The sequence below is a fragment of the Felis catus genome, chromosome C2 (assembly GCF_018350175.1).
Source record: "Felis catus isolate Fca126 chromosome C2, F.catus_Fca126_mat1.0, whole genome shotgun sequence".
In the NCBI taxonomy this organism is placed as follows: Eukaryota; Metazoa; Chordata; class Mammalia; order Carnivora; family Felidae; genus Felis; species Felis catus.
Window position 1 is genome coordinate 103,591,538 of NC_058376.1, and position 27,389 is coordinate 103,618,926.

The 27,389-nt window shown below is 35.4% G+C and overlaps 1 protein-coding gene across 3 annotated transcripts in view; it reads right to left on the minus strand.

The window, feature by feature from the left end:
• Positions 1-27,389, minus strand: part of NMD3 (NMD3 ribosome export adaptor) — a 49,989-nt gene that overhangs the window by 21,481 nt on the left and 1,119 nt on the right. For all 3 annotated transcript variants that reach the window (XM_045037350.1, XM_045037351.1, XM_023260419.2), the window contains exons 3-13: positions 26,454-26,588; positions 24,649-24,745; positions 17,687-17,767; positions 16,522-16,650; positions 16,158-16,248; positions 8,941-9,019; positions 7,765-7,861; positions 5,856-5,973; positions 4,450-4,595; positions 1,855-1,967; positions 706-778 (exon numbers count right to left, since the gene is read on the minus strand). In XM_045037350.1, the coding sequence (XP_044893285.1) occupies positions 706-778; positions 1,855-1,967; positions 4,450-4,595; positions 5,856-5,973; positions 7,765-7,861; positions 8,941-9,019; positions 16,158-16,248; positions 16,522-16,650; positions 17,687-17,767; positions 24,649-24,745; positions 26,454-26,588 (1,159 nt within the window). The remainder of the gene's footprint in view (positions 1-705; positions 779-1,854; positions 1,968-4,449; positions 4,596-5,855; positions 5,974-7,764; positions 7,862-8,940; positions 9,020-16,157; positions 16,249-16,521; positions 16,651-17,686; positions 17,768-24,648; positions 24,746-26,453; positions 26,589-27,389) is intronic.

Below are 27,389 nucleotides of genomic sequence, written 5' to 3' on the forward strand. Positions count from 1 at the left end.
CAACCTTGTTAGACTTTTATCTAAACTATGCTTCTATTTCCTAATTTACTAATCAATAAAAGCACAACTGGGTGGTGAGAAGGGGAGTCCTTATATCCTGACTTTATTTTTACCCACAGCTAAAGAGATTAGTGTTTATTTTAAAAGATAAGTCAAGCAGGAGATAAAGTCTTTCCCATTTCATATTCACTCTTGTTCATGATTCTAATAAACTCATGTTAGTATTTAACAGTTTTTTTTTTCAGAAGTAACATTCTTTCTCTAAGACTCAACACTGTAAAGATTATTTTCAACTGCAATTATAGTTAAGCCTGAATAACCTGAATAATGGTTTAAATTCTAAACGCCTTAACTGAACAATATATGAAATAAGCTAAGCCTAAAAGAATGAACCTAAATTAAGTTCTAAAGGTCATCATTTTTAGCTGCAAATTTATTTTTGCTCTACGGATGGTACCAAGCCATTCTGACAGAGAGTGAAAACTCGATTATAAGATTATAAGAGCAACAAAAAAAACTCAATAAATCTTGGATTTTTCTCCTCAAAGACACATGATTAAACATGAAGGCTTTTGCCATTACACCTTAACTCCAATTTCAAAAGAAACCTCTAAATAGATTTTATTTTCATAAATGTGAACTCGTGCATCTTACCCATAAGAGTTATCAATCCTCTTTAACACAGGAAAAAATCTAAAGCCTTACCACATCTGGGACTCTATCTGAGTTCATTTTGTTGACATGCTCATCATTTAAGTTACAGTTGGCCAAATCAAATCTGAAATAAAAACAATTAAACACTTAAGGACAGAAACATTTATGCTTTCCACATTACTTTTTACTTCATTTTAATTTTATGGAATTTAGAGTTCCTAAGATTAACATTTAATATGCTTTTCCACATTAAAAGTTTTGCAGTTTACTATACAGTGAACATGCCTTTATAGATACTGGTAAAGACAAAATGCACTGCTATCTGTGAGTTTCACGTATTACCCATCACTGTCCACCTTATCATATTGCAAAAGAATCAAAACAGACATAGATCAGTACAACATTAAGAATTCAGTTAGATGGTTCCATTTAGTTCACTAAAAAAAATGATTCTTTAAAAAGATGGCCAAAATTGGGGCGCGTGGGTGGCTCAGTCGGTTGGGCGGCCGACTTCGGCTCAGGTCACGATCTCGCGGTCCGTGAGTTCGAGCCCCGCGTCGGGCTCTGGGCTGACAGCTCAGAGCCTGGAGCCTGCTTCGGATTCTGTGTCTCCCTCTCTCTCTGACCCTTCCCTGCTCATTCTCTGTCTCTGTCTCAAAAATAAATAAAAATATTAAAAAAAAAAAAAAAAAAGATGGCCAAAATGGAATAACTATGAGCTTTTATCCAATCCAGTTTAATTTAGCTACCAATAAGCAAACTGTAACGCTCCTAAACTCTTAAATTCTTTTTGGAATAAACAGCTTTAGTATTTTAGATGGCTTTGCTGGATCCCAAAGAAAATTTGCAATGTCAATCGCCAGTTTAAAATACTATAGTACTTATAGGAGCCCCAGGGTGGCTCAGCTAGTTAAGTATCCAACTCTGGACTTCAGCTTAGGTCATGATCTCAGGGTCTTGAGTTTGAGCCCCATATTGGGCTCTGTGCTGCACTGGGCATGGAACCTGCTTAAGATTCTCTCTCCCTCTCCATCTGCCCCTTCCCCACTCATGTGTGCATGCTCACACTCATAAAAGAGAGAAGGGGAGGGGAGAGGAGGGGTGGAGAGGGGAGGGAAGGAAAGGAGAGGAGAGGAGAGGGGAGGGGAGGGGAGGGGAGGGGAGGGGAAGGAAAAGAAAATACTATAAAATAATACAAACCCCAATACCAGGTCTCCAGGATTTAGAAGATGTCCCAAATGAGTGCGACAGAAGTACTGTTTATCTGTATTCATTTCGGATGTTTTCTGTACCCAGACTTCCCCAAGCATATGCTTGACAGGAAAGAAAATGCACTCTTCAATAATCCAGGCATAACTCAAAATGCATCTCACAAAAACTATATACAATGTTGATTTTGGTTTTCTAAATTTTCATTTTAAAGACAGCAACTGTTTTATTTTTCAGATCTCTGAAACATTGTCAAAATTAACAAATTACTGTATTAAATACAGAAAAACTCAAGGAATACATAAAATAAGCATGTTTATTAAGATTTTATTCAAAGCTTTATAAAACATTAAGAATGTCACCTAAATACAGATATCATATATAGAATTTTCAAAGCAAATGTTTTCACAGGGAGATAGGCAATACAAAGAGCAAAAAGAATAACTGAAAAAGTACAAGAATCTTAACTCTAGAAAATATCCTAAGCAACCCCTTATTTTATACATAAGGTTCAAAAAACCAAGGTTCAGACAAAACATTCTAGCAATCCCAGTGGCGGCACAATCCCAGTAGCTGCTGCTGCTGCTGCTACTACAGAACCCAAATCTTTATGAAATTAATTTTTTAGACGTCTACTATTTGAGCTATAACCCTTTTTTTCCTTAATACCTATTGCAGAAACAACATTCCAAGTTTGAAATTTTAAACTAGAAACAAAGTCCCTTTCCAAGATAGGATTTTACAAGCAATTATAATTGACATTTCAAATTTCTAGGCTGAATTAAGTATAGCATTTGCCAATACTTTTTACTAACAAAAAGAGACCTAAGTAAAATGGGATCAAGAGGGAAAAAACTAGGAGTAATAAACAGAGGAATTAAGGAATCTCAGTCGAAAAGAGACGGAGGGAGAAATGAAAAATGACAGGTCCCAGATTTAGGAAAGAACTGGAAAAAAAAAAAGTGAATCCCTAGTTTCTTCAAAACTAAACATTCATTACCAAATGATATGACAAAACATGCTCCTTGGTATTTACTTACCCAAAGGAGTTGAAAACTTGTCTACACAAAACTGAAAACACAAGGATGTTAATAGAACTTTATTCATAATGGTCAAAACTTGGAAGCAGCCAAGATGTCCTTCACTAGGTGAATAGGCAAATAGGCGTGGTAAATCCACGCAATGAAATATTATTTGGTACTTAAAGATTATACGATTCTAACTATATACAATTATGGAAAAAGCAAAACTACAGAGACAGTAAAAAGATCAGTGATTGAGATTAGGAGAGAGGGGAAGGACGAACAGGCAGAGAGCACAGAGGATTTTTAGAGCAGTGAAAATCGCTTTATGACACTATAGTGAGGGATACATGTCATCATCAAACATTTGTCTAAACCCATAAAATGTACAATATTAAGAGAGAAACATAATGTAAACTACCAACTTTGCATGGTTATCATGTATCAATGTAGATTCATCAATTGTAACAAATATACCACTCTCATGGGTGGATACTGATAATGGAGGAGACAACAGCATGTATATGCCCTGCATGTATATGCATGGAGTATATGGGACATCTCTTACTCCTCATAATTTTGTGGTAAACCTAAAACTGCTCTAAAAAAGTACAAGACTTTCAAAAACATTTTTTTTAAGAACTCAGGAGCTCCCACTGGCTAAATATGGGGCAGTCTGAATGGGAGGAAAGAAGGAAGACAGGCAGGCTAATAACAACGGGAAAAAAGTCATAACATTATTATGAAGAGATCTGGCTATCAGTGAAACAGCCAAACGCTACTATGACTTGATACATCATAAAAGATGCACAGCAACACTTCTGAAATGTTCTAGCCAAAAATAACCTAAGTTTAAGAAAGCCTCTCAGATCCACTTTTCATTAAAAGAAATTAAAAAGAAAGCTAAATGACATCATGAGGAAACAATAAGAGATCCATAAGATAAATGCCCCAGTTGCCTTAGGAAGTTATAAAAAAAAAAAAAAAAAGAAAGAAAGAATAGAAGGGGACTATTATTAAGTAAAAGATTTAAGAGGTATAATATTCACATTCAATATATGGTCCCCAAAAAGGTACTACTTTGAATAAAACACAAGAGACATTTTGGGACAAACAAGGAAATTTGAATATAAACTATATATGAATGATAATACTTTGATTATGTAGAAAAATGTTCTGTTTTAGAGATGCATTCTGAAGTATTCAGTAGTGATAACATATACTTAAATTTAAAATGTTTGAAACTTTTTAGTCAGAAAAAGTTTGCTTGTCATTTGGTCCTCCTATATAACAGTAAAGCAGAGAAATGCTTTTTCACAATAAACATTTTTTAAAATGTTCCCAACATTAAAGAGAAACATGAATTTACCAGAAAAATTAAGTCTAATAAATTTCACCACAATGACCACACACTAAAAACAAATATGGAATGCATTTGTAATCTAATGAGGTGTTAGCTTTATCTGGAACCACATTTTGGAATTATACTAACTAAAAAAAATACAAGAGAGGGACCAAAATAATGAATTGGGGGGAAAAAAAAGATGGGCAGGACGGAACTTACCTTTTTTGATATCATTCCAGCCCCGGCACTGCGTTTTAAATCTCGGACTATGCTGCATTCCATCACAATAAATTCCTCTAGCTGTTTGGGATGGCATAAACTATTGAAAGGGTTACTCCAGAAAGTGCTTCCATCAATATCTGCAACTAAGTATAAACACAGAACATCAAAGAACAACAGAAATGAAGTATTTCAAATGTGTTAATTAGGAAGAAGTTGATATATATGAACTGAGAAGCATGAGGTCGACAGAACCACAGTGGCAACTTTCTAGAGTCATCATTTACTCCTATAAATCAGCCCCAAACTTTTCACAACACAAGAGAAATTTCAGGTGTCAGTTATATCTTAAGTAGTTACTATCATCAGAATCCCACAGAGGTAAGTGCCTTTAAAATAAGATCAGATCCATTCAGTTGTATAGTTGTTCCATGTGCTGGCACGTTAGAAATGTTATCAATCTCTCTGTCCCAAAAATAAATAAACGTTAAAAAAAAAAAAAAAAAAAAAAAAGGGGCGCCTGGGTGGCGCAGTCGGTTAAGTGTCCGACTTCAGCCAGGTCACGATCTCGCGGTCCGGGAGTTCGAGCCCCGCGTCGGGCTCTGGGCTGATGGCTCAGAGCCTGGAGCCTGCTTCCGATTCTGTGTCTCCCTCTCTCTCTGCCCCTCCCCCGTTCATGCTCTGTCTCTCTCTGTCCCAAAAATAAATAAACGTTAAAAAAAAAAAAAAAAATGTTATCAATCATCTTAGCTGCTTAATTTATGGTAAGTAAAGTCCTACCTGACAGATGTTCATCCCAATACTGCAAACATACCTTTGACTTATGAATCTAATTGACAAGGGTAATAAAGGACTCTAAAAACTATAAACTCTATTTTTATAACAGAAAACTACATTACAGGAAATACATGAAAAAGATCAAGAAGTAGATGAAAGCAAGTACTGAGACGCCTATCAATGTGAGATCTTTAAAAATTAGTTTTTATAAAAGGAATGTTAAAAATTATGTGTGATAATAAGAATCAGTTAAAATCCATATTTAAACTAAATGTTTTACTGCACTGCAAGAAGTCAAATATTCCAAACTTTGAAATATTTGCTAAACATGAAACTTGGCAATGAACCCAAATATTCACAAAAACTAAATGACATAAATAAGTCAATTTCAGTAAAAATATATGAACTAGAACTAGTAAATTTTTTTAAAGTTCACAGATTTATTTCTTCAAATAAAAAACATAAGGGTTACTAATCAAAAGCAGTGTTTTGTAAGAACTAAATAGCAGTAAAACTCTTATCTAGTTTTTCGTAACAAAAATTAATGAGAATGTTTGATAAAATTAATAACATAAGTTATTACTGCTTGCTGGACAAAACTGTCAAGGCAAATATTTCCTAAAACTCACCTTGAAGGGTATTTGGATCTATGAGATGGATGGCACTGGTTACTCGAATACACACACAAATCTGGTTCATATTTCCCAGGCTTTGTGCCAGTCTTGGAGACAGACAAACAACATTATCCTAGGCATAAGAACTAACATTTAGAGTGAAGCAAATCCTAAATAACTGTCTTCAGTAAACACTCATCAATATAAGCCTGACCCAGGTGTATATGCCCAAACCAAAATATGATTTTTAATTCTATTTATCAACAACGGACCTAAAGAAAAGAATCAAATCTTAGAGAAACAAAAAATAAGCTCTTCCTTCTTAAGATGGGAACATCAATTGTAATAAACATGTTTTAAAAGTATTTTTCCAGATCTTATTCACCAAGCTATTAAGTTTATTTCAATTTTACTGAAGTGTGAATGCTTACTGCTCTATGGTAGTACAGTGTGAATTCTAAAGTATTATAAACACCAGAAGGAGAGTGATTTTCTAAATCTACTTGTGATTTCTTTCAATTTCCATAAAGAACAAATATCAGAGGAGCTACATGTCTATCATGGCTATATGCACCAGTATGTAATCAAAGACTTAATGCATGAAAAGCACATATGTCCATGTGTACACTAGAAAATATTATCAGCAATGTAGTTACCTGTTTTTAAGCTACATTAAAATACAAAAGAGTTATGTTTTAAGCTATATCTATTCTTAATCATAGGCTCCTCCACTGAAGGAGCATTCTGTGCATCCCTAATAGAACCTAGTCCAGTACTTTGTTTTTAACTTAGTAAGCCTCCAAATATTAATGAAAATACTCTTTATGTTGTATAAAAATATTCATTATCTGGCCCTTTAGAGAAGTTTGTTAACCCTGTTTTGCAGGGTTTTTTTTTTGTTTGTTTTTTTTAAAGTACGCTCCATTCCCAACATCAGGGGGGTTAAAATCACAACCCTGAGATCAAGAGTCACATGCTGTACCAACTGAGTCAGCCAGGCACCCCTGCTGACCCTGTTCTAGGCTATCATTTCATTCCCGTTACTACACACTACACCATAAATTAGTGAGAAAGTATCTTTATAAAAGCTTTAGAATCACTGACTTAGGCATAAATCCTGGCTTCTTCATTTTGTAGTCATGTAACTTTGGGCAAGTCATCTAACCTCCCGAAGCTTCAATTTTCTCATGTTCAAAATGATATGATTTACCCCAATTATAATGAGATGTGAAGAAGTGAAATATACTCAAATATATTAACTTTATATGGGATGGTCACAATAAATTATGGCATTTATCATTATTAGTAGATATTGATATAAAAGTTCCTATATGGTATAGACCTTTAAACATATAATCTTTAATACACTGCCTTCTATTTAGTAGATCCCCAGTAATTACTTGTTGAATTTTAATTCATTTATATTTTTGAAGCAGGGTTTTACTTTAATGCAATTAAATGAAAGGATGATCTACATTTATTCAGATGTTTTTAAATCACAAAAATGATTCTATGATCTCATTTTCACAATACTGTTTAATTTCATCATGCCAAAATCCATTTTACACACATTTTACAAAGTGGTTCACTGATAATTATTTTAATGTCATTTCCTGTATTCAAACTTTCATAAAACTTTTCATGTGTCCAATAGGATCAAAAATTTTAAGGAATATGAACATTAAAAAACTGCAAACAGGCCTTTTAGTTAGTACACCAAAATGATAGGTATGCCAATTTATAATTTAAGCGTGATTATTTTAATATCTTTTTAATGACTGCATATGTCAGAAAGGAATCCTTTAAGAGTTACTCTAAATTTTTAACCAATCCCAGAAGAAAATCAGGAGTTAATAATAATTACATATAAGCCAATTAATTACTTGTACTCTTTTATCGACATAAATTAAATGAGAAAAAGTACCTTGCAAATTGGAACAATTTCCACAGAAAAAGTGCTTTTGTAATTGTATGTGTTACTATGGATATCCTGAGAGATCAGTCTCTGTGAGGCTTTGTGTCTGTTAAGAAAAAAAGTTTATAATAATAAAAAGACAAAGGTCCCTTCTTAGTCTAGAGAATATCAATTTTTATCAAATCAAACCATCACTGTCCAAGGTTTGAAATAGCTCCCTGATGCCTGTATTATGGCAAAGCCTAATTTCAACCACTTACACTTCAAAACCTTCACCAATCAAACTGCACTCTACCTCTTTTCAACTTTACCTACTCAAAACCTCTAAAACATGCCCTTGGCTCAGACCAATGTAGTCTATATGTATATAGTCTATATATATATATATATAGTCTATATATATATGTATATAGTCATATATATAGTCTATATGTATGTATATAGTCATATATATATAGTAGTCTATATATATATATATATAGACTACTATATATATAGTATCCATTTAAAGCCACACTAATGTCCACCACAAGTCTTTGTTCACACTAATCTCATCTTTCACTATACTCTACCTTTCAAAATTTCCCATTTTAGGAGCTTCAGGCCTTCCTCTTCCATGAAGCTTCTCCCCAAAGCTCTCTACCCCCATCTTTCTTTTGTCTTATTTAAATACATTCAATCAAAGGTTTAGCACTATACTACTTATCACAGGGTGAGGTCTAGCTCCCCAAAGAGATTCTTATGTACTCTTTGGCTCGTAATTCCCTTAAAGTAGCTAACCCAAACAGATGCTTACTAATTATGTAAGTATGTAAGTATTCTTACTACCGCTTTTTTTTTTTAATTTTTTTAAGTTTATTTATTTATTTGAGAGAGAGAGAGAGAGGGAGAACAAGCTGGGGAGAGACAGACAGACAGACAGACAGGGAGGGAGAGAGAATCCCAAGCAGGCTCTGCCTTGTCAGAGTGAAGCCCAACTTGGGGCTCAATCTCAAGAACCATGAGATCATGACCTGAGCCAAAATCAAGAGTCAGACATTTAACCGACTGAGCCACTCAGAAGCCCCTTCGACTACAGTTTTAAATATTTTAATGTAAGAGAAGTAGTCTAAGCCTGAAGAATGGATGTGACCTATGTCCATTACCAGCTCCTTAGACTTACTCACATTTAGGTTCAGAACATACCTACAGGGAACTGTACACTGAAGAAATTCTACCATCTTCTGAGCATGCTGTTTTGAGGAATAATAGAAATCCAGCCCATCTTTAAAAATAAAAGAAAAGTCACATGAAAATCATTCTGCAAATAAAATTTTCCTCTACTAACATGACGATATCACAAATTAAATGTGTAATAAAAAACTAAATTATCAGAAAACATAAAGATTCACAATTTTAGGGGTGCCTGGGTGGCTCAGTCAGTTAAGCGTCCAACTGCTGATTTCAGCTCAGGTCATGATCTCATGGTTCCCAAGTTCAAGCCCCACATCTAGCTCTAAGCTAACAGAGTGGGGACTGCTTGGGATTCTCTCTCCCTGCCCCTCCCCCTATCTCTGTCAAAATAAATAGACAAACTTTAAAACAAGCAAACCAACAACAACAACAAAAAGATTCACAATTTTAATTTCAGACAAAGTAAAATTCAAGGTCAAAAGGGGAGAGAAAAACACTAAACAGAAGAATATTTTATATAATAAACAATCTACTAAGAAGATAATAGGAATGCACCTAATAACATAGAAGTGAGATGCAGAAAAAATACTATTAAAAGAAAAAAAGAAATTAATAAATGTTAACACATGTGCAATATTGTGGGGGACTAGTATGAGACTATCACAACCAAAATGACCAGACTAAAAATAAGAAGGATACATAGAACTTGAATAATTAACTATCAAAGTTGATTTAACTGAGATTATAGAACACAGTCCCAAGAATATATATTATTTTTTAAATTCACAGAACATTCATAAAACAATCATACCCAAATATTTTTAAGACTTCAATAAATTCCAAACATTATTAATTAGACAATATTATCTGATCACAATGAAGTAGCATTAAAAATCAGCAACAAAGGGATAATTAAAAGTAGACCTACCTGCTATGAAATGTTTATAGAGATATTCTTCCAAACAACTCAGCTAATAGGAAACTGAAATAACTCAAGAGTAGACAAAAACAATTTTGAAGATGAACTAAGTTGTTGGGAACCTATACTTCCCAATTTGAAAACTTGGTAACTTTAAGTAGTCGAGACAGCATGGTACTAGCATAGGATAGATATATAGATCTATGGAACAAAATTGACAATCCAAAAATAAACTGTGACATTTATAATCAATAGATCTTTGACAGAGGATCCAAGCAATTCGCTGAGGAAAGGATGGCCTTTTCACTGGGAAAACAGGATATCCACATGGCAAAGAATGAAACTGGACTTTTGTTTTACACCATACACAGAAACTGACTCAAAATGGACTAAGGAATCAAACGTAAGACCTTGAATACAAAATTTCCAGAAGAAAAGAGAGAGGGAAAAGCTTCATGACACCAGTCTGGGCAATGATATCATGGATATGACATCAAAGGCACAGGTAACAAAAACAAACAACTGGCACTACATCAAAGTAAAAAGCTTCTGCACAGAAAAAAGAAACATCAACACAGTGAAAACGCAACCTACAAAATGGGAGAAAATACCAGCAAATCATATATATCAGATAAGGAGTTAATCTCCCAGATATATTAGGAACTCCTATAACTCAAGAGCAAAAAAACTAATAACCTGGTTGAAAAGTTTGAATTTTTTAAATGGGCAGAGAAACTGTATAGACATTTCTCCAAATAAGACATACAAAAATGGCAAACAAGTATATGAAAAATGCTCAAGTCACAAATCGTCAGGCAAATGTAAATCAAAACTACAATGAGCTATCACTTCGTACTCTTTAGGATGGCTATTATCAAAACAACAACAGGGGCGCATGGGTGGCTCAGTCGGTTAAGCAACTGACTTCGGCTCAGGTCATGATCTCACAGTTTGTGGGTTCAAGCCCCATGTCAGGCTCTGTGCTGACAGCTCAGAGCCTGGCGCCTGCTTCAGATTGTGTCTCCCTCTCTCTCTGTTCCTCCCCTGCTCGTTCTGTCTCTCAAAAATAAATAAATGTTAAAAAAAAAATTAAAAAACAACAACAGAAAACAAGCATTGATGAGAATATGGAGAAAAGGAACTTTTGTATACTCCAGTGGAAATGCAAAACAGTAGAGCCACTATGAAAAATAGCATGGAGGTTCTTCAAAAAATTAAAAATAGAACTGCCGTATGTTCCAATAATCTCTAAGTATTTATCTAAAAGAATTGAAATCAGAATCTCAAAGAGGTATCAGCACTCTCATGTTTATTGCAGCATTATTCACAGTAGACAAGATGATAGACATTTGGGTTGTTTCCACAACAGAGGAAAACATAATGTATATGTACATACAATGGAATACTATTCAGCCTTAAAAAGGCAGGAAGTTCTGCAATATGCAACAAGATGAGTGAACCCTAAGCACATTATACTAAATCAAATAAGTCAGTCACAGAAAGACAAATACTGCATGATTCCACCAATATGAAGTACTACAATGCTCAAATTCATGGAATCAAAGAGTAGAATGATGACTGCCAGGGACTGAAAGGAAAGGGAAATAGGGAGTTACTTACCAATTAATGGGCATAAAGTTTCAGTGCAGCAAGATGAATAGGCTCTAGAGATCTACTATATAACACTGTACTTACAGTCAACAATACTATATTATACACTTAAAATTTGTTAAGAAGAACATCTCATGTTAAGTATTTATATATCACATTAAAAAAAAAGATAACATTAAGAAAATGAAAAGACAGCCTATGGGTTAGCAGAAAATATTTGCAAATCATATGTATGATGAGGAGCAACTGGGTGGCTCAGTCGGTTAAGCGTCGGACTTCAGCTCAGGTCATGATCTCACAGTTCCTGAGTTCAAGCCCCACATCAGACTCTGTGCTGACAGCTCAGAGCCTTGAGCCTGCTTCAGATTCTGGGTCTCCCTCTCTCTCTGCCTCTCCCCTGCTTGCACACTTCCTTACTCTCTCTCTCAAAAATAAATAAACATTAAAAAAAAAAAAAAAAACTCCTAAAACTTAGCAAGACAAACAATCCAATTAAAAAATTGGCCAGGGGCACTTGGGTGGCTCAGTCGGTTAAGCGTATGACTTCAGCTCAGGTCATGATCTCACAGCTCGTGAGTTCGAGCCCTGCGTCAGGCTCTATGCTGACAGCTCAGAGCCTGGAACTTACTTTGGATTCTGTGTCTCCCTCCCTCTCTCTGCCCATCCTCCGCTGTGGTCTCTCTCTCTCTCTCTCTCTCTCTCTCTCTCTCTCTCAAAAATAAACATTAAAAAAAAAAATTAAAAAATGGGCCAAAGATCTGAATAGTTATTTCAGATAAATTTCATCAAAATTTATTTTGATAGTTATTTCATCAAAAAAAGATACAGGAATGGTTAATAACCTTATGAAAAGATAATCAACATCATTAGTCACTATGAAAATGTAAATTATAACCACAAAATGAGATACCACTTCATACTACCCTCTAGACTGGCCATAAACAAAAAGAGACCATAATATTGGTGAGGCAATGTAGAAACTAGAACCGTCAAACACTGCTGATAGCAACGTAAAATGGTACATGCACTTTGGAAACTCTTCCAGTTTCTTAAAAGCTAAACATAAAAAAAAAGATAAACATAAATTATAAATTTACCATATGACTCAGCAATTCTATACCTAGGTATATACTAAAGAGAAGAAAACAGCTGAAACTCTTGCTGAAAATAAAAGAAATATGCAATATATTGTGGAAAAAGGTAGCTATAGCTATAAACACCAGGTACATAGAATCAATGTGTATTCAAGAAAACTTATTTTTATATTTATAGATTTTTATATTTATATATATGTATAAATATATATATTTATATTTATAAATAGATTTATATTATATTAGAAAACAAACTTTCAATTAATTCAAGCAAAATAAAATTTTAAAAAGTAGAAAAAATTTTGTAATATTTATGGTGATGAAAATTAACTAGACTTACTGTGGTGATCATTTAGCCATATATACAAACATCAAATCATTATGATGTACATCTGAAACTACTATGTTACATGTCAATTATATCTCAATTTAAAAAATTTTAAGTAGAAGAAATGAGTAATTAAAACAAAACTTTAAAAAGTGTATGCAAGAAAGGAGATATTTCAAATCAGTGGGAAAGGCTAGATTAACCTAGGAAAAACTCTAACTGGTTAACATTAAAAATCCCCCCAAATAATTTACTTTTAAAAATATAACTGTGGGAGTATACAAAGCTTTCCTATGTCAGGCACAAAATTTATAAGCCAGAGCTCTATAACTAAAAAATAAAAAATATAAATGATAAAAGGCATGTGACAATGCAAAAAAGTATCTGCTCTCTTAGGCTCACATTCAAATGCACAATAGCTCTCTCTAAACATACATACATAATATACACATACATACAATGAGATTAATATCCAGAATAAGACACAAAATTAATGAGGAAAAAAGACAATTCACATAAGAAGCAAGAGATAAACATAAATGGCTAACACATATATAAAAATATTAACCCTCATTAGTAATCAAGGAAATGCAAATTAAAACAAGATACCATTATTTTACCTACTAGAACAGCAAAAATTACAAAGACCAATTTGATAGTGTTGGCAAGTGCTGAGACTGCAAACTGGCACTATTCTGAAGACAATCTAGCAGTACATGTAAAAATCTAGTAATTGCATACTCCTGCCTAGTCATTTCTTTTTTTTTTTAATTTTTTTTAAGGTTTTATTTATTTTTGAGAGAGAGGAGAGAGACAGAGTGCAGGCAGGGAAGGGGCAGAGGGAGAGGGAGACACAGGAACTGAAGCAGGCTCCAGACGCTGAGCTGTCAGCACAAAGCCCGACAGTGGGGCTCAAACCCATGAGATAGTGATCTGAGCTGAAGTTGGATGCTTAACTGACTGAGCCACCCAGGTGTCCCCTGTCATTTCAATTCTTGAACTCAATCTCACAGAAAACCCACCAAATATGCACAAACATTAGGATATTTAATACAGTGCCATTTGTAGCAGCAAAAAATGGAATATCTTGTGGACCAATAAGATATAACTAATTATACAAGGATTAACAAATATATATATGCACACACACACAGTGGTTAAAAATAATGAAATAGAACCACGTTCAAAGACATGGCAAGGTTTCCAAATACATTAAGATGGCAGGTCACAGAATATTACAGAATGATCCCCCATAAGAGGAAACAAACGCTACCACAATTTACATACAGAACACATTATTACAGAATCTTGTTTTAAGGGACTAACACTGGGGATAACAAAGGGATAAATGGAACATAGAGGTCTTTTATTCATAGATATTTTTATCTCTGAATTTTTAATATTATTATGATTTTAAAAACAAAGTTACAAATAAACCACATTCAAAAAATTTATTTAAATCAAATCAAGAACTAGTAGGGGGAAAAAAAACAGATTAAATCCTCTGGATGAACAAAGGGCTGTTAAATTTGCAATATTTGGGTTTTGAAAATGAGTGCAAAAGTATGACCCAGAACTGGGGCGCCTGAGTGGCTCAGTCGGTTGGGCGTCTGACTTTGGCTAAGGTCATGTTCTCACAGTCCATGGTTCGAGCCGCACGTCAGGCTCTGTGCTGACAGCTCAGAGCCTGGAGCTTGCTTCTGATTCTGTGTCTCCCTCTCTCTGGCCCTCCCCCTGCTCATGCTCTGTCTCACTCTCTCTCTCAAAAATAAACATTAAAAAAAAAATTTAATAAAAAAAAAAAAAGTATGACCCAGAACTTATCCAAGTCTTTTGCTACAAAACAATTTTGTGAGTACATATCTGTCAGGGTGATTAGAAATAATAGTGTTTTGCTTTCTTAGCTAGAATATTTGGATCTCCTCATCCCCAAAAAAGTTACTCAAAACCAAGTTACTCAAAACAATGATGTATTTTTGCTGGTGACTAGCCACAAACAACCAGGCACTATGTTACACAGACAAGAAGGGACCTTACCTTAAGTATACCTTAAGAATTCCTTAAGAATACCTTAAGTATTCATTAAATTGTGTTTTACCAATTTAGACTATTAACCTTATGTCTACTGGTAAAGCATTCAGGTCAGACACAAAGCTTAAAAGATGTTCTCCAGGTGACATCACTACATATATTCTCTCCCCCACGTAACCCAAGACCACACTTCTCAAAAGTACTTTCCCAAGACATACAAGATATAAGCAACAAATCAGTTAGTCACAGTGGAACTCAAAAATGAGGATATGATATAAGAATTTGGTCATTCCTTCAAGAACAGGTATCTCTAAGCCTATACTTTAGAGACTAGGAAAACAATATACGTACATGTTCACCAACAGCAAACAAATATTAACCTTTAGCAAGAAACTTCAAGAGTCTGCTTAAGACTATTTATGTTTTCTACTATCAATCAGAGAAATATTTATCCATCATCTAATATGTATACTATATCAACAGAAAGTGCTAAGACAGAACATACTCTAAGGAGCCATTATGAAATCATACAAAAAATTTTAAATTCCACCTTTAAGAAATCTAAATATATCATTTGTATATCAAAAACAAAAATATTACAGGGGCATCTGGGTTGCTCAGTTGGTTAAGTATCCAACTTTGACTCGGGTCACGATCTAGCAGCTCATGGATGGGTTCAAGCCCTGCCTCCGGCTCTGTGCTGACAGCTCAGAGCCTGGAGCCTGCTTTGGATTATGTCTCCCTCTTTCTTTCTGCCCCTCCCCTGCTTGTGTGTGTGCACTCATGCTCTCTCTTTCTCTCTCTCTCTCAAAAATAAACATTTAAAAAATACTACAAAAGAACTTACAAATCTCAAAAATGATTTTTTTCCAAACAGAAATCAATCTCTGCATAAAACAAGATTTCGGTGAATTTTCCATCATAGCACTTTATATTATATTAATGCAGCTACTGACTTACTCATCTGGTAGCTACTTAGTGTAAATTTAAATTAAAATAGAAAAAAAATTAAGAATTTAGTTCCTCAGTTGCACCAGATACATTTCAAGTATTCAATAGCCATATACAGCTAGTGGCTACCATAATGGACAATGCAGATAAAGAACTAAGATTTTTTTCCTTCCTAACAGAAGAAACTATTCTTTTGGACAGTACTATTCTAGCCATTGTCAATAAAGAGAAGACTTCTTACATTGGTTGAAATAAATTTTGACATCATTTCAAATGTTTTCAAATTTTAACTCACCATGAATTTCTTTGATACGAAGTGTATTCTGATGCATTCCATATTTCAAAATCAACTGTTCCAGATAGTAGAAGGTTTTTTTGTGCAAAGTCTAAACATAAATGCATTATTGGATTAATAGATGAAATGCAAACAAAAAAACCATCTATAGATATAGCACACTGATTTTTAAAACAAAACAACCTCTAAAGATGATCTTAAATGTGATAGTGACCTATTTTTAAAGATGAATGTTGCAGAAACCTAGACCATCCCTGGTGCCTGAGGATTTGGAAAGAAAAAGGAGGAGGTTTTACTAACTGTTTATAACCGACAAAGATAAAATACAAGATGAAGGATTCACTCATCATCTTTCTGTCAATACCTTTTGCCTCACTTGAACCACAGCCTTCCAGAAATCTTTAGCTTCTACTCTGTGGCAATCTCCACACATCTGAGGCTGAACAACATAATCCACCACAAACACTTGCTGAAGGATAGCACCATTCATTACCTGGTAAGGGGGGAAAAAAAAAATCACTCCTTCATTCTTTCCTTTTTATTTAGTAACATTTTTCTTAAAAGAAAATAATATTTCAAATTTAAGAACTTTAACATTTAAAGTTACTGTGGGGAGCCTGGATGGCTCAGTTGGCTAAATGTCCAACTCTTGATTTCAGCTCAGGTCATGATCTGACTGTGAGTTTGAGCCCCACTGTCAGTGCAGAACCCCCCTAGGATTCTGTCTCCCTCTCTCTCTGCTCCTCCCCTGGTTGCTCACTGTCTCTCAAAATAAATTTAAAAAAAATAAAAATATAAATGAAAAATAAAAATAAATTAAAAAAAATTAAAAAACAAAGTTACTATTTAACTTAAAGTCTTTTTCCATGAATGCTTTGAGGACATCAATAATAAACCAATTAAAAAACTATAAAAATAAGTTGTAGTATTAAGAAAAACACATAAATTTAATTTGTAGGATTAAATTCGCATTTCATATTTACTTTTAAAGTGGCTGTGAAGATAGTCTTTGAAGAATCTATGTATCTATATACTTGTGTGTGCGTATTTGTGTGTGTGTGCGCGCGCGCAGAATTCATCCTTAGAAGAAAAAATAAGACAAAGAAAACTCTCAAAAAAACAAACGTTCCTTACTTAAATTGTTACCAAACATGGTCAATCACCAGAAATCACCTGGGAAGTTTTTAAACATAGATTTCTGGGTGTAACATCCAGACGGATCCAGTTGGATTCACTTAATGTGAATTACTGTGATGATTAGCCAAGTTTGAGAAACACTGTCTTAGCTCATGCTTTTACTTCAATCTTTTTCCTAACTTTTAAAAATTACTTTAGCCCACTAATCATTAGCAATAGCTGGTCTTACTAGCAACCTGATCATCTGTGCAGATGACCCAAAAGAAAACAAAAGTTAAAATTAAGATTACTCTTTCCCTTTTAAGCTATTCAAGCCATAAGGTAACTTACCAATATCTCCTCATTTTCACTACCTACAATTTAGACATGCTGAGAAACTTTGTATAGCTTACCTCTTTCTGAATAGTCAGTTTAACTTTAAGTCTCTTAGAATGGGGCTCAGTCCAAACAAAACCTGCATCTACAAGCCGTACCTTCAAAAAAAAACACAAACAAAAAGAAACCTTAAATTCCCACCAGAGAAAAAGATGAAAGAACTCATTAATAGATTTCATAAGATGTTTAAGGAATCTGATTGGCATCACTACTCAACATCAGCAGTAAAAAAAAAAAAAAATTATTAGAGGTATGGCAACAAAAAGAGCAAATAAAAGGACGATCTAATGACTTCATCATTTACAAGAAATCTCACGAACAAGTTTCTAGTTGGATTATTCTCTCTACATTAAATACATTGGTTTTTAAAAAAATTCATTAAAGGGAGTCTCATATTGAATACTGAATCCACGATGGTAACTTACCACTAAATCAGCAGAGGCCAAAAAAGTTTGCTGTATGTAAAGAACTGAATGTAGCTCAATATGGCTAAAATGGGTGTTTCAAGGAAGAAGAGGATTGGAACAAAAATGGAGGCTGTTTCAATAACTTGGGCAGAAAGTGCAGGTGACCTGAACTAAGAAGTGCTGGAAATAAAAGAAGCAGAAAGACCCAAGAAGTTATTTAGGAGATAAGATTTACAGGATTGAGTGATGCTGTATATGGGAAGGATGAAAAGAACAGATTCTAAAATGATGCTCAAGTATCCAGCTTGGGCATCCAGGTAATAACTATTTTTCTGAAACAAAGGATAGATTTGATGGAGAGAAGATACTATTTTTGGTTTCAGACATTTAAGAGGGTTTATGTATGAGATACCCAAATGAAATTGTTCAGAGGATAGTAAGATATATATTTGGTTTGGAGCTCTATGGAGAAAACTGAGCTGAAGAGAACAGATTTGGGAGACATCGGTGGGCAGATGATTTTGTCAACTCTTGTCTGACGAGAACTAGACTTGCTAGTGTAGATGCAGCACTCCAGAGTAAAACCCTCCTCACATGACTGGTTCCCCTAAAGCAAAACCCAGGTACAAGAGGGTGACAGGCAGTGTTTAATTCCCTCAGTCTCCATCTGCAAGGGTCAAGAAGGCAGCCCAAAGGCTCTAGACTGCCCTTCCCTCAGCTTCCAAACTCATCCACAGGAATGGAGAGAAGACCCTTGACACCTACTTCAACATTCCCTAACACAGCCTCACCACACTATCAGTCCTCAGACAATCAGAACTGATCAACTTAACTGGGCCCTTTATTCTTCTTTACAACATCCCCAAACATTTCAGTCACCCCTCATCTCCCACACTCCAATTACACATATTCCCTATTCTGTCCCATCTAACACTCCTCCAAAAATTCTGAAACCCTTTCACAGCGCCCTCTGGAACTCAACATTCACTAACACAACAAAGCCTCCTAAATGCTCAATCTTTTTGCTAAACATTCCCTTCACCTTCTAGATCTCGTTACATAGAATGCTCCCCTAAAGCTAATGAAGGACTAATTGTTCTGTTTTAATTCTTATCACTGGACCAAGAGCTAGACATGTGTCCTTCTTGCTCTTAACTGCTAATTCCAAACCACCTCCCTGCCTCCTCCTTAAACACACCCAGTTTTGAATCTGAAGGCTATGCTACCCACTCTATTATAGTCATCTGTTAACCCCTGAGTCACCCCTCTCATTTCTCAAAGACTTTAGCTCCTGGCTCACTGCTGCTGTTTCCAACAATATTAGTACTTAGTGATTTCAATATCCTTACAATACCCTAGCATCTCCCTTCTTTGAGTTCCTCTTACAAGATCTCATCCTCCTTCTATCTCAGCTATTCATATCCTTTTACCAGTAAGTTTTACCAATAACTGAAACCTCTCCAAAATCTCAACTCTAAACATCCCGTCTCCCACCTCTTATCTTTCCAGCTCATTTGCTCTAGCTCCTGGGCACTAAAACCCCTGCAACCTATTGCAACCCACGATCTATTCACCCTACAACCTTTTCACTATCTCTCATACCTCTTTATCTACTCACTTCCATCATATCCTAGCTTAATTTCAAGATCAATCATCAAAACCATTCCCATGCATACACTCAATTCCCTTGGTCCCTCTCTCACTTTACCTTAGTCATCTGGCTAAATCACAATCTTTGTTAAATTCAGTACACTGCCTGCTTTATGCCTTACCTGTACAACTGATGGGGTTACAGAAAGAAATACACATCATGCTAGTCTTTAAATTTTTAACAGTAACCTTTGTAACCATACAACATCATTCTAGTACATTCTCTCTCTCCCATTCACTGGAGGACTATTTCACAACTTCTCCTCCACCCTCAAACATCTAATAGTTTTTCCCTCATAACTACTGCCCAGACTTCATTTCTCAATTAGAAAAGTAATCAGAAGATTTTCCAGAAGTTCCCACTTACCAATACATTCTCTCCTGTTACCACAGATGAACTGTCCTTGCTCCTATCAAGACCAACCTTAAGAATGCACCATTAGAGAGCAGAGATACTTGTTTTGTTCCACAAAAATATTCCAGGTTCCCAAAATGGTGCCTGGGAGAGAGTAAGTGCCAAATATTTGTTGATATTCTTCCACAAGTATGTTATATCCTATCTCTTTTCCACTCTTCAAGGGCATGACCCAGGCAATTATTCTGTCTCTGTGCAAATTGTTCCCGCTGTACTCTACAACTCCTAAACAACTTACAAATATAGCTATAACATCTCACATCTTGAGAAATGGGTCCCTTCCCCTTATTTCCCTCTACCCATTGCCCCATTTGTTTCCCTTTAGAGCAAATCTCAAAAAAAAGAAAAAAAGGAAAAAAAGAATTACCTATACTTGTCACCTCCAATTCCTGTCCTGTTCTCTCATTTCCATTCAAATCAGGTCTTTTATCTCCACCACTACACATAAATTGCTCATTAAAGTCATTAGTAATCTTCACATTGCCAAATCTACAGAATTCATGACTTGACCCATTAGCTGTAAATTACACAATCACTTCCTTTGTAAAATACCTCCCTTGTGTTCCAAGACACTACACTCACCTAATTTTTCATCTATTTCATCTATCAACTCCTTTTCAGTGTCCTTTGATTTGCCATCTTCCCAAGCTTTTATCAGTAAAAGATCCCAGAATTCAGTCCTCAAATTGCTTCCCTTCTCTAGCCAAACTCCCTAGGAAATATTCAAGTTCACAGCTGTAAATAGCATCTATATCCCAAATTCATTACCTCCAGTCTGGACCACTCCCCTGCTGATTTATCCAGCTGCCTACTATTTCTACTTCCATGTTTAATGGACATCTAAGTACCACTATGAGATAGCTCTAATCTCTCCCACCCTGACCTGCTCCTTTTGAAGTCTTCACTACCTACTAACAGCAACTCCCTCCTTCTGGTTGCTCAAGAATCATGGATGTCAAATCATACTTATACTCATCTATCACATACACACATCCGGCTTCATAAGTAAATCCTACTGACTACCTTCAAAGTAGATGCAGAAACCGTCCATTTCTTACCACCTCTACTACTGACCCAAATACCACCATTACTTATGATTACTACAATCACTCCCCATAGGTCCCTACTTCTACCTTCACCCCCACCTCCTTCACATGCATTCTAAACACAACGGCAAAGGATCCTGCTAAAACATAAATCATTCATCTTGCTACTACTCTACACTATACCTACTCTACCCATTACATTCAGAGTAAAAACCTGACCTTCCATGACTTTCCATGATTGCTGTTTTCATCCCACACTACTTTTCCCCTCCTCACTCCACTCTCTCCACACAGGGATGCTCCTGCCTCTACTTGTTTTCTCTACCCATTAAGTCTCTTCTCCAGATTCCTGCACAGCTCCCTCTCATACTGCTTTTACGGTTTACTCAAATGTCACCTTATCAGTGAGGCATTACCTAACCACTCTATTTCACTTGTTTGAATATAGATGACATACAATGCCAACTGCTCTAGTTTAAATTACAACTCTTCCCTGTGTAGTTCTTAGCCCCTTCCTGGTTTTTCCTCCCACAGAATTTAGACCTTTTAATATACCGTAAAATATACCGACTTATTTTGTTCAGTGCCTACTCCACACTCTCTCCTCCAACTAGAATGAATGTTCCCTAGGGTCGCCTGGATGGCTTTGTCAGTAGAACGTCCAATTCTTGATCTCAGGATCAGGTAGTTGAGTTCAAGCCCCACCCTGAGCATGGGGTCTACTTAAAAAACAAAAACAAAAAAAACATAGAATAAAAGTTCCCTAAGACAGACATTTTGTCTCTGCTATATCCCCAAGACCAAAAGCAGACTGGCACAGAGCTGACACTTAATAAACACTGCTGAATGAACTAATGAATTATTAAGGCTCATCAGACATTTGACAAAAGCCTGAAAGTGAGAAGTACAAAAGTGAGACCAAGTTACACAAAAAACTGACTCCAGAGCCAAATTAGGAGAACAGAAGGAAATTTTTGAAAAAAATTATCAAACCTTCAGAAAAAATCAACAAAATGCATTGCTGTTGGTAGGAATGTAAATTGGTACAGCCACCGTGGGAAACAGTATGGAAGTTCCTCAAAAAATTAAAAATAGAAATACCAGGGGAACCTGGGTGGCTCCGTTGGTTGAGCCACCAACTCTTGGTTTCAGCTCAGGTCATGATCTCACGTTTCGTGGGTTTGAACCCTGCATCGGGCTCTGCGCTGACAGCGTAGAGCCTGCTTGGGATCCTCTCTCTCTCTGCCCCTCCCCCCACTGTCTCTCTAGAAATGAATAAACTTAAATCTAAAAAAAAACCAAACAAACAAACAGAAATACCATATGATTCAATAACGCCACTACTATTTACCCAAAGGAAAAAAAATACTAACTGAAAAAGATATATGCAGTCCTATGTTTACTAGAGCATGACTTGTCATAGCCAAGATACAGAAGGAACCTAAGTGTCCCTCAGTAGATGAATGAATAAAAAAGATGTGGTATATAGAGAATGGAATATTACACAGCCAAAAAAGGATGATATCTTGGGGCACCTGGATAGTTCAGTCGGATAAGTATCCGACTCTTGTTTTCGGCTCAGGTCATGATCTCACGGTTTGTGGGTTCAAGCCCCGCATCAGGCTCTGTGCTGGCAGCGTGGATCCTGCTTGGGATTCTCTCTCTCCCTCTCTCTCAAAATAAATAAAAATAAGTATTAAAAAAAAGGATGGTATCTTGCCATCTACAGCAACATGGATAGACCTAGAGAACATTAAGCTAAGTGAAATAAGTCAGAAAAAAAAAAGAAGTCAGACTGAGAAAGACAAATACCATATGATATCATTCATATGTGGAATCTAAAAAAACAAGTGAACAAACAAAAAGCAGAATGAGACCTATAAATACAGAGAACAAACTGATGGTTGCCAGAAGGAAGGGGACTGTGGGGGCAAGCAAAATGGAGAAAGGGTAGTGGAAGACACAGCTTCCAGTTACGGAATGAGTTGTAGGGATAAAAGGTACAATACAGATAATATAGTTGATTATATTGTATTACTGTTGTAAGGTAACAGATGGTAGCTACACTTGTGGTGAGCACAGCATAACATATAAAGATGTCAAATCAGTATGCCTTACACCTGAAACTAATGTAACATTGTGTGTCAACTTATACACAAATTTTTAAAAAGTTTAAAGAAAAAGTTAAAAAAAAATTTTTTTAAAAGAACAGAATGCATCAAAAACATTAAGACTTTGGTAAAGATTCTGGAACTTAAAAATATCACTGCTGGAACAACAAAAATCAATACAGAGACTGGAAGATAAAGCAAAGGAAATTACTAAGAACAGAAAAAAAGACAAAAAGATTAAAAACATCCCAAGGAGAAAAAGACAAACTTTTAAGCCAATAGGGACAACATTTGACTAACAGAAACTCCAGGGATGAAAAAAAAGAAAACAAAGAAAAAATTTCAAAGAACTATTCCATGTTATTTTATCAGAGCTTAAAAGAGAATTTGAAGGGGTGCCAGAGTGGTTCAGTCAGATGAGCATCCAACTGGATTTCAGCTCAGGTCACAATTCCAGAATCTTGGGATCAAGCCCATCGGGCTCTGTGCTGAGCGTACAGCCTGCTTGAGATTCTCTCTCTCTCTCCCTCTCTCCCTCTCTCTCTCTCAAATAAAAATAAAATAAAATAGAATCTGAAGACTTTCAAACCAAATCCATTTCAATTAAAAATATATACCTGGTGTCAAAGTTTAACACAAAGAAGACTGAAAGTGTTATGCAGAGAGAGAGGTAAACTGGACTAAAATCCTGTTTGTTTTTTTGGAGACAATGATGCACTCACTTTAAATAACAGGCATAAATATTTTCTTTCTAGAGCAATAATGAAAATAAAAAGAAACTGAATACCATAGCCCTAATACTATAATCTCCTAAATTATGTTTAGCAATGGTATATTTTTTTAATGTTTTATTTTTTATTTGAGTGAAAGAGGTGAAAGAGACAGAGTGTGCCTGCACGAGCAGGTAAGTAGCAGACAGAGAACCTTAAGCAGGCTGCATGCTTAGCGCAGAGCCTGCTGCAAGACTCAATCTCATAAACACGAGATCACGACCTGAGCGGAAATCGAGAGTCAGACACTTAACTGACTGAGCCACCCAGGGACCCCAGCAATGCCTTTATATAAATATTTTCAGAAAAAACTACTGCACATAAGAAGCTGGCGATAAATAATGAATGAAAAAAACACATTTCACATTAAGTCTTTTAAAGCAAAAAGATTTTCATTTCCATAAAAAAAGAATATATATAACTTTAAAAATGGACACAGTTTTGTAGTAGGGTGCTTACCAACAGTAACATTGAAGTTATTTTTGGAAAACCTACTGGTAGGATTTTCTGAAAATAAGAGATTAAAATATAAAAACAGTAACACATGCCTACAAAAACCAATTTTAACTAACTGACCTACCTTACTCAGAGGGCCTTTGATTTTTTTCAAACACAAAGCAAGAAGTTCCCTGGATTCTAATGCACACTGTATCCAAGTTCCTGGTGGCTGGAAATATCTGAGAAAGAAAATACACTGAAACCCAGCATTTCTCAGGAAAGACAAAAATTTCACTGTGAATCTGCAGACAATCCACTGATTATTAGTAAGATATAATAATACCCAAGGTTGATATGAAGCACTTAACCCAAGTATATTTAACAGTTCCAGAAAACTTTCAATTAGATCAGTAGCTTCAGTTTAAAATGTGAAATCCTAAGTATATTTGAGAAAGCCAATCTCAATCTATTAAAGAGGTCTTAATACTTCAAGCACCAGCAAAGAATTCCAGTGAGGACTGAAAAATGCCTAAAAGTTCTCTGAAGCTACACTCTGAAAAACAGGTAAGAAATCATCTTAAAATGGTATCAGAATGGTTTATAATAAGCATCTAAGATGCTTGAGAACTGCTAATTTCTCACACACAAAAAAAGATAAATTAGCACCTCATACTATGTATCAACAGTAGTTCAGACTTTTCATGTATTTCAAGTCCATTCCCAAATGTTAAATTGTAAAACTCATTATTAAATCTTACATAAAACCTAATTAAATTAAACCTTAAATCCTTTGTGCACATGCTTTATGATTTTTAGCCCAGTCTGCTCAGGACTTAGGAGAGTGCCAAGCACATAGTAAACACTCAATAAGTATTTGTTAAATACATAATACTTCTAAATATGTTATGTGAATGCTTGTTTTTGCCATACTTAAGTGCATATTCTGATTTTCACCTTTAAAGGTTCATTCAAAAACCTTATACAGGTCCATTTGTAATAAGCATGCTTCTGGAGTCAAAGGGCTTCATATATCAATTAATAAAGCCTTTCATTCTGATGACAAAATTAAGGTTTAAAGAGGTTAATTGGCAGAGTTTCAAAGAGCTCATTTGTGAGAAATCCAAGACAAACTAGGTCTCCTGATTCTTTGTCTCAGGCTTTTTCCACTCCACCATGCTTTCAATACCAAGTATCTGTAAATGATCAAGCCTCATACTTGCCAAACTTGCAAACTATAAACTCCCTAAAATAGTACAGAAAAGTTTCATGTTTTTGTACATATGTAAATTTTAAGTATTTTTCTGGAAAGACAGTTTTCAAATTCCCAAAGGGATTCATGAGCCACCTCCCCCATCCCTAAAACAGTGAAGAACCACTGCTATCCTAACCCATTTGGGAAATCAGAAGCAATTAGTTTTACATGGGCAGTGTCATTGGGCAGTTTTGTGTTACTTGATAGCTTACTACAGTCATTTAGTTACATGGGAATTTTAATAGAATTTTTAAAACACTTTGCTCAAATGCTTAAAACTTAAGAGGGTTTTTGTCATACATAGCATCTGGTAACTAAAATGAAAACAAAAACAAAAACCTCATGATAATAACAACAGTATGTCCTTAGTAATCTCTTTCACTTGCCCTTATGAACATCAACTCTTATCTGTTCACTGTATACAGCAAACCTATTAATCTCTTACAAGGAAAAAAATTTTAAAAAACAGCCAAACACCTTCCCACTAACTTTACCAGATTAGCAGGGCAAGCCAGAAAAGTACATTACAAAATTGCAAATCCTAAAATCTTTGGCAACACCAACATAAGTAAAAATTGAATGTCAATTACATGCACTTTATTCTATGTATGTCGGTGTCATCTCAGCATATGCCAGTGGCTCTCCTATCTACAAATCTCAACTTCAAGTAGGACAAAATAAGTACTACACCGTACCTTTGACATTGCTTGCAGAAAGACACACAGACCTGCTTCGGAATGCCTTGGCTGATGTCTACTTTACTTCGCAAACAGGCCACACAAATATTGGCAGGATTTGGACTGATTGGGACACCACACTCGCAGCACAAGCTTAAATAAATAAATACAGCATAAATTTTTCATGTTAGGTTTCATAAATGCATTTGATGCCTTGATAAAGGCTATCAAACAAAAGCCTTCAAGTTAGGCCATATCATCTCTACGTTAAAAAAAGAAAAAAAAAAAAACTTGCAGAGCAATCTTCAAAGATGCTATAAAGCATCACCTTGGAATACTGCACCAAAAAAACAAGGATGGCTAGAATTTCAAAAATCCTCAAGGGGCACCTGGGTGGCTCAGTCGGTTGGGCGTCCGACTTCAGCTCAGGTCACGATCTCGCGGTCCATGAGTTCGAGCCCCGCGTCGGGCTCTGGGCTGATGGCTCAGAGCCTGGAGCCTGTTTCGGATTCTGTGTCTCCCTCTCTCTCTGCCCCTCCCCCGTTCATGCTCTGTCTCTCTCTGTCCCAAAAATAAATAAACGTTAAAAAAAAAAAAAATTAAAAAAAAAAATCCTCAAACTATGGTGATGTTCAGAAGGTCTAGAGAGTGTAAATTATTTCTAATAGTAATCATCAGACAGCTTTATAGTCCAAAGGCATTTTTTTTAAAGGTGCCAGTATAGGACTACCAAAATGTAAACATTTACCCAGAGCAGAAAATTTTTCAAAGGATGGAAAGAGACTCATGTCTAGTGATTGGGTAAAATGGACGGGGGTCTTAACTCCAGGTGTACTGGGGACAGAAAATGTTTAGGAATCATTGATTCTGTTCCAAAGAAATGTTCTATAATCCATAATATTCAAATATAGTAGTCACCAGGCACATGTGGCTCCTGAGGACCTGAAACATGCC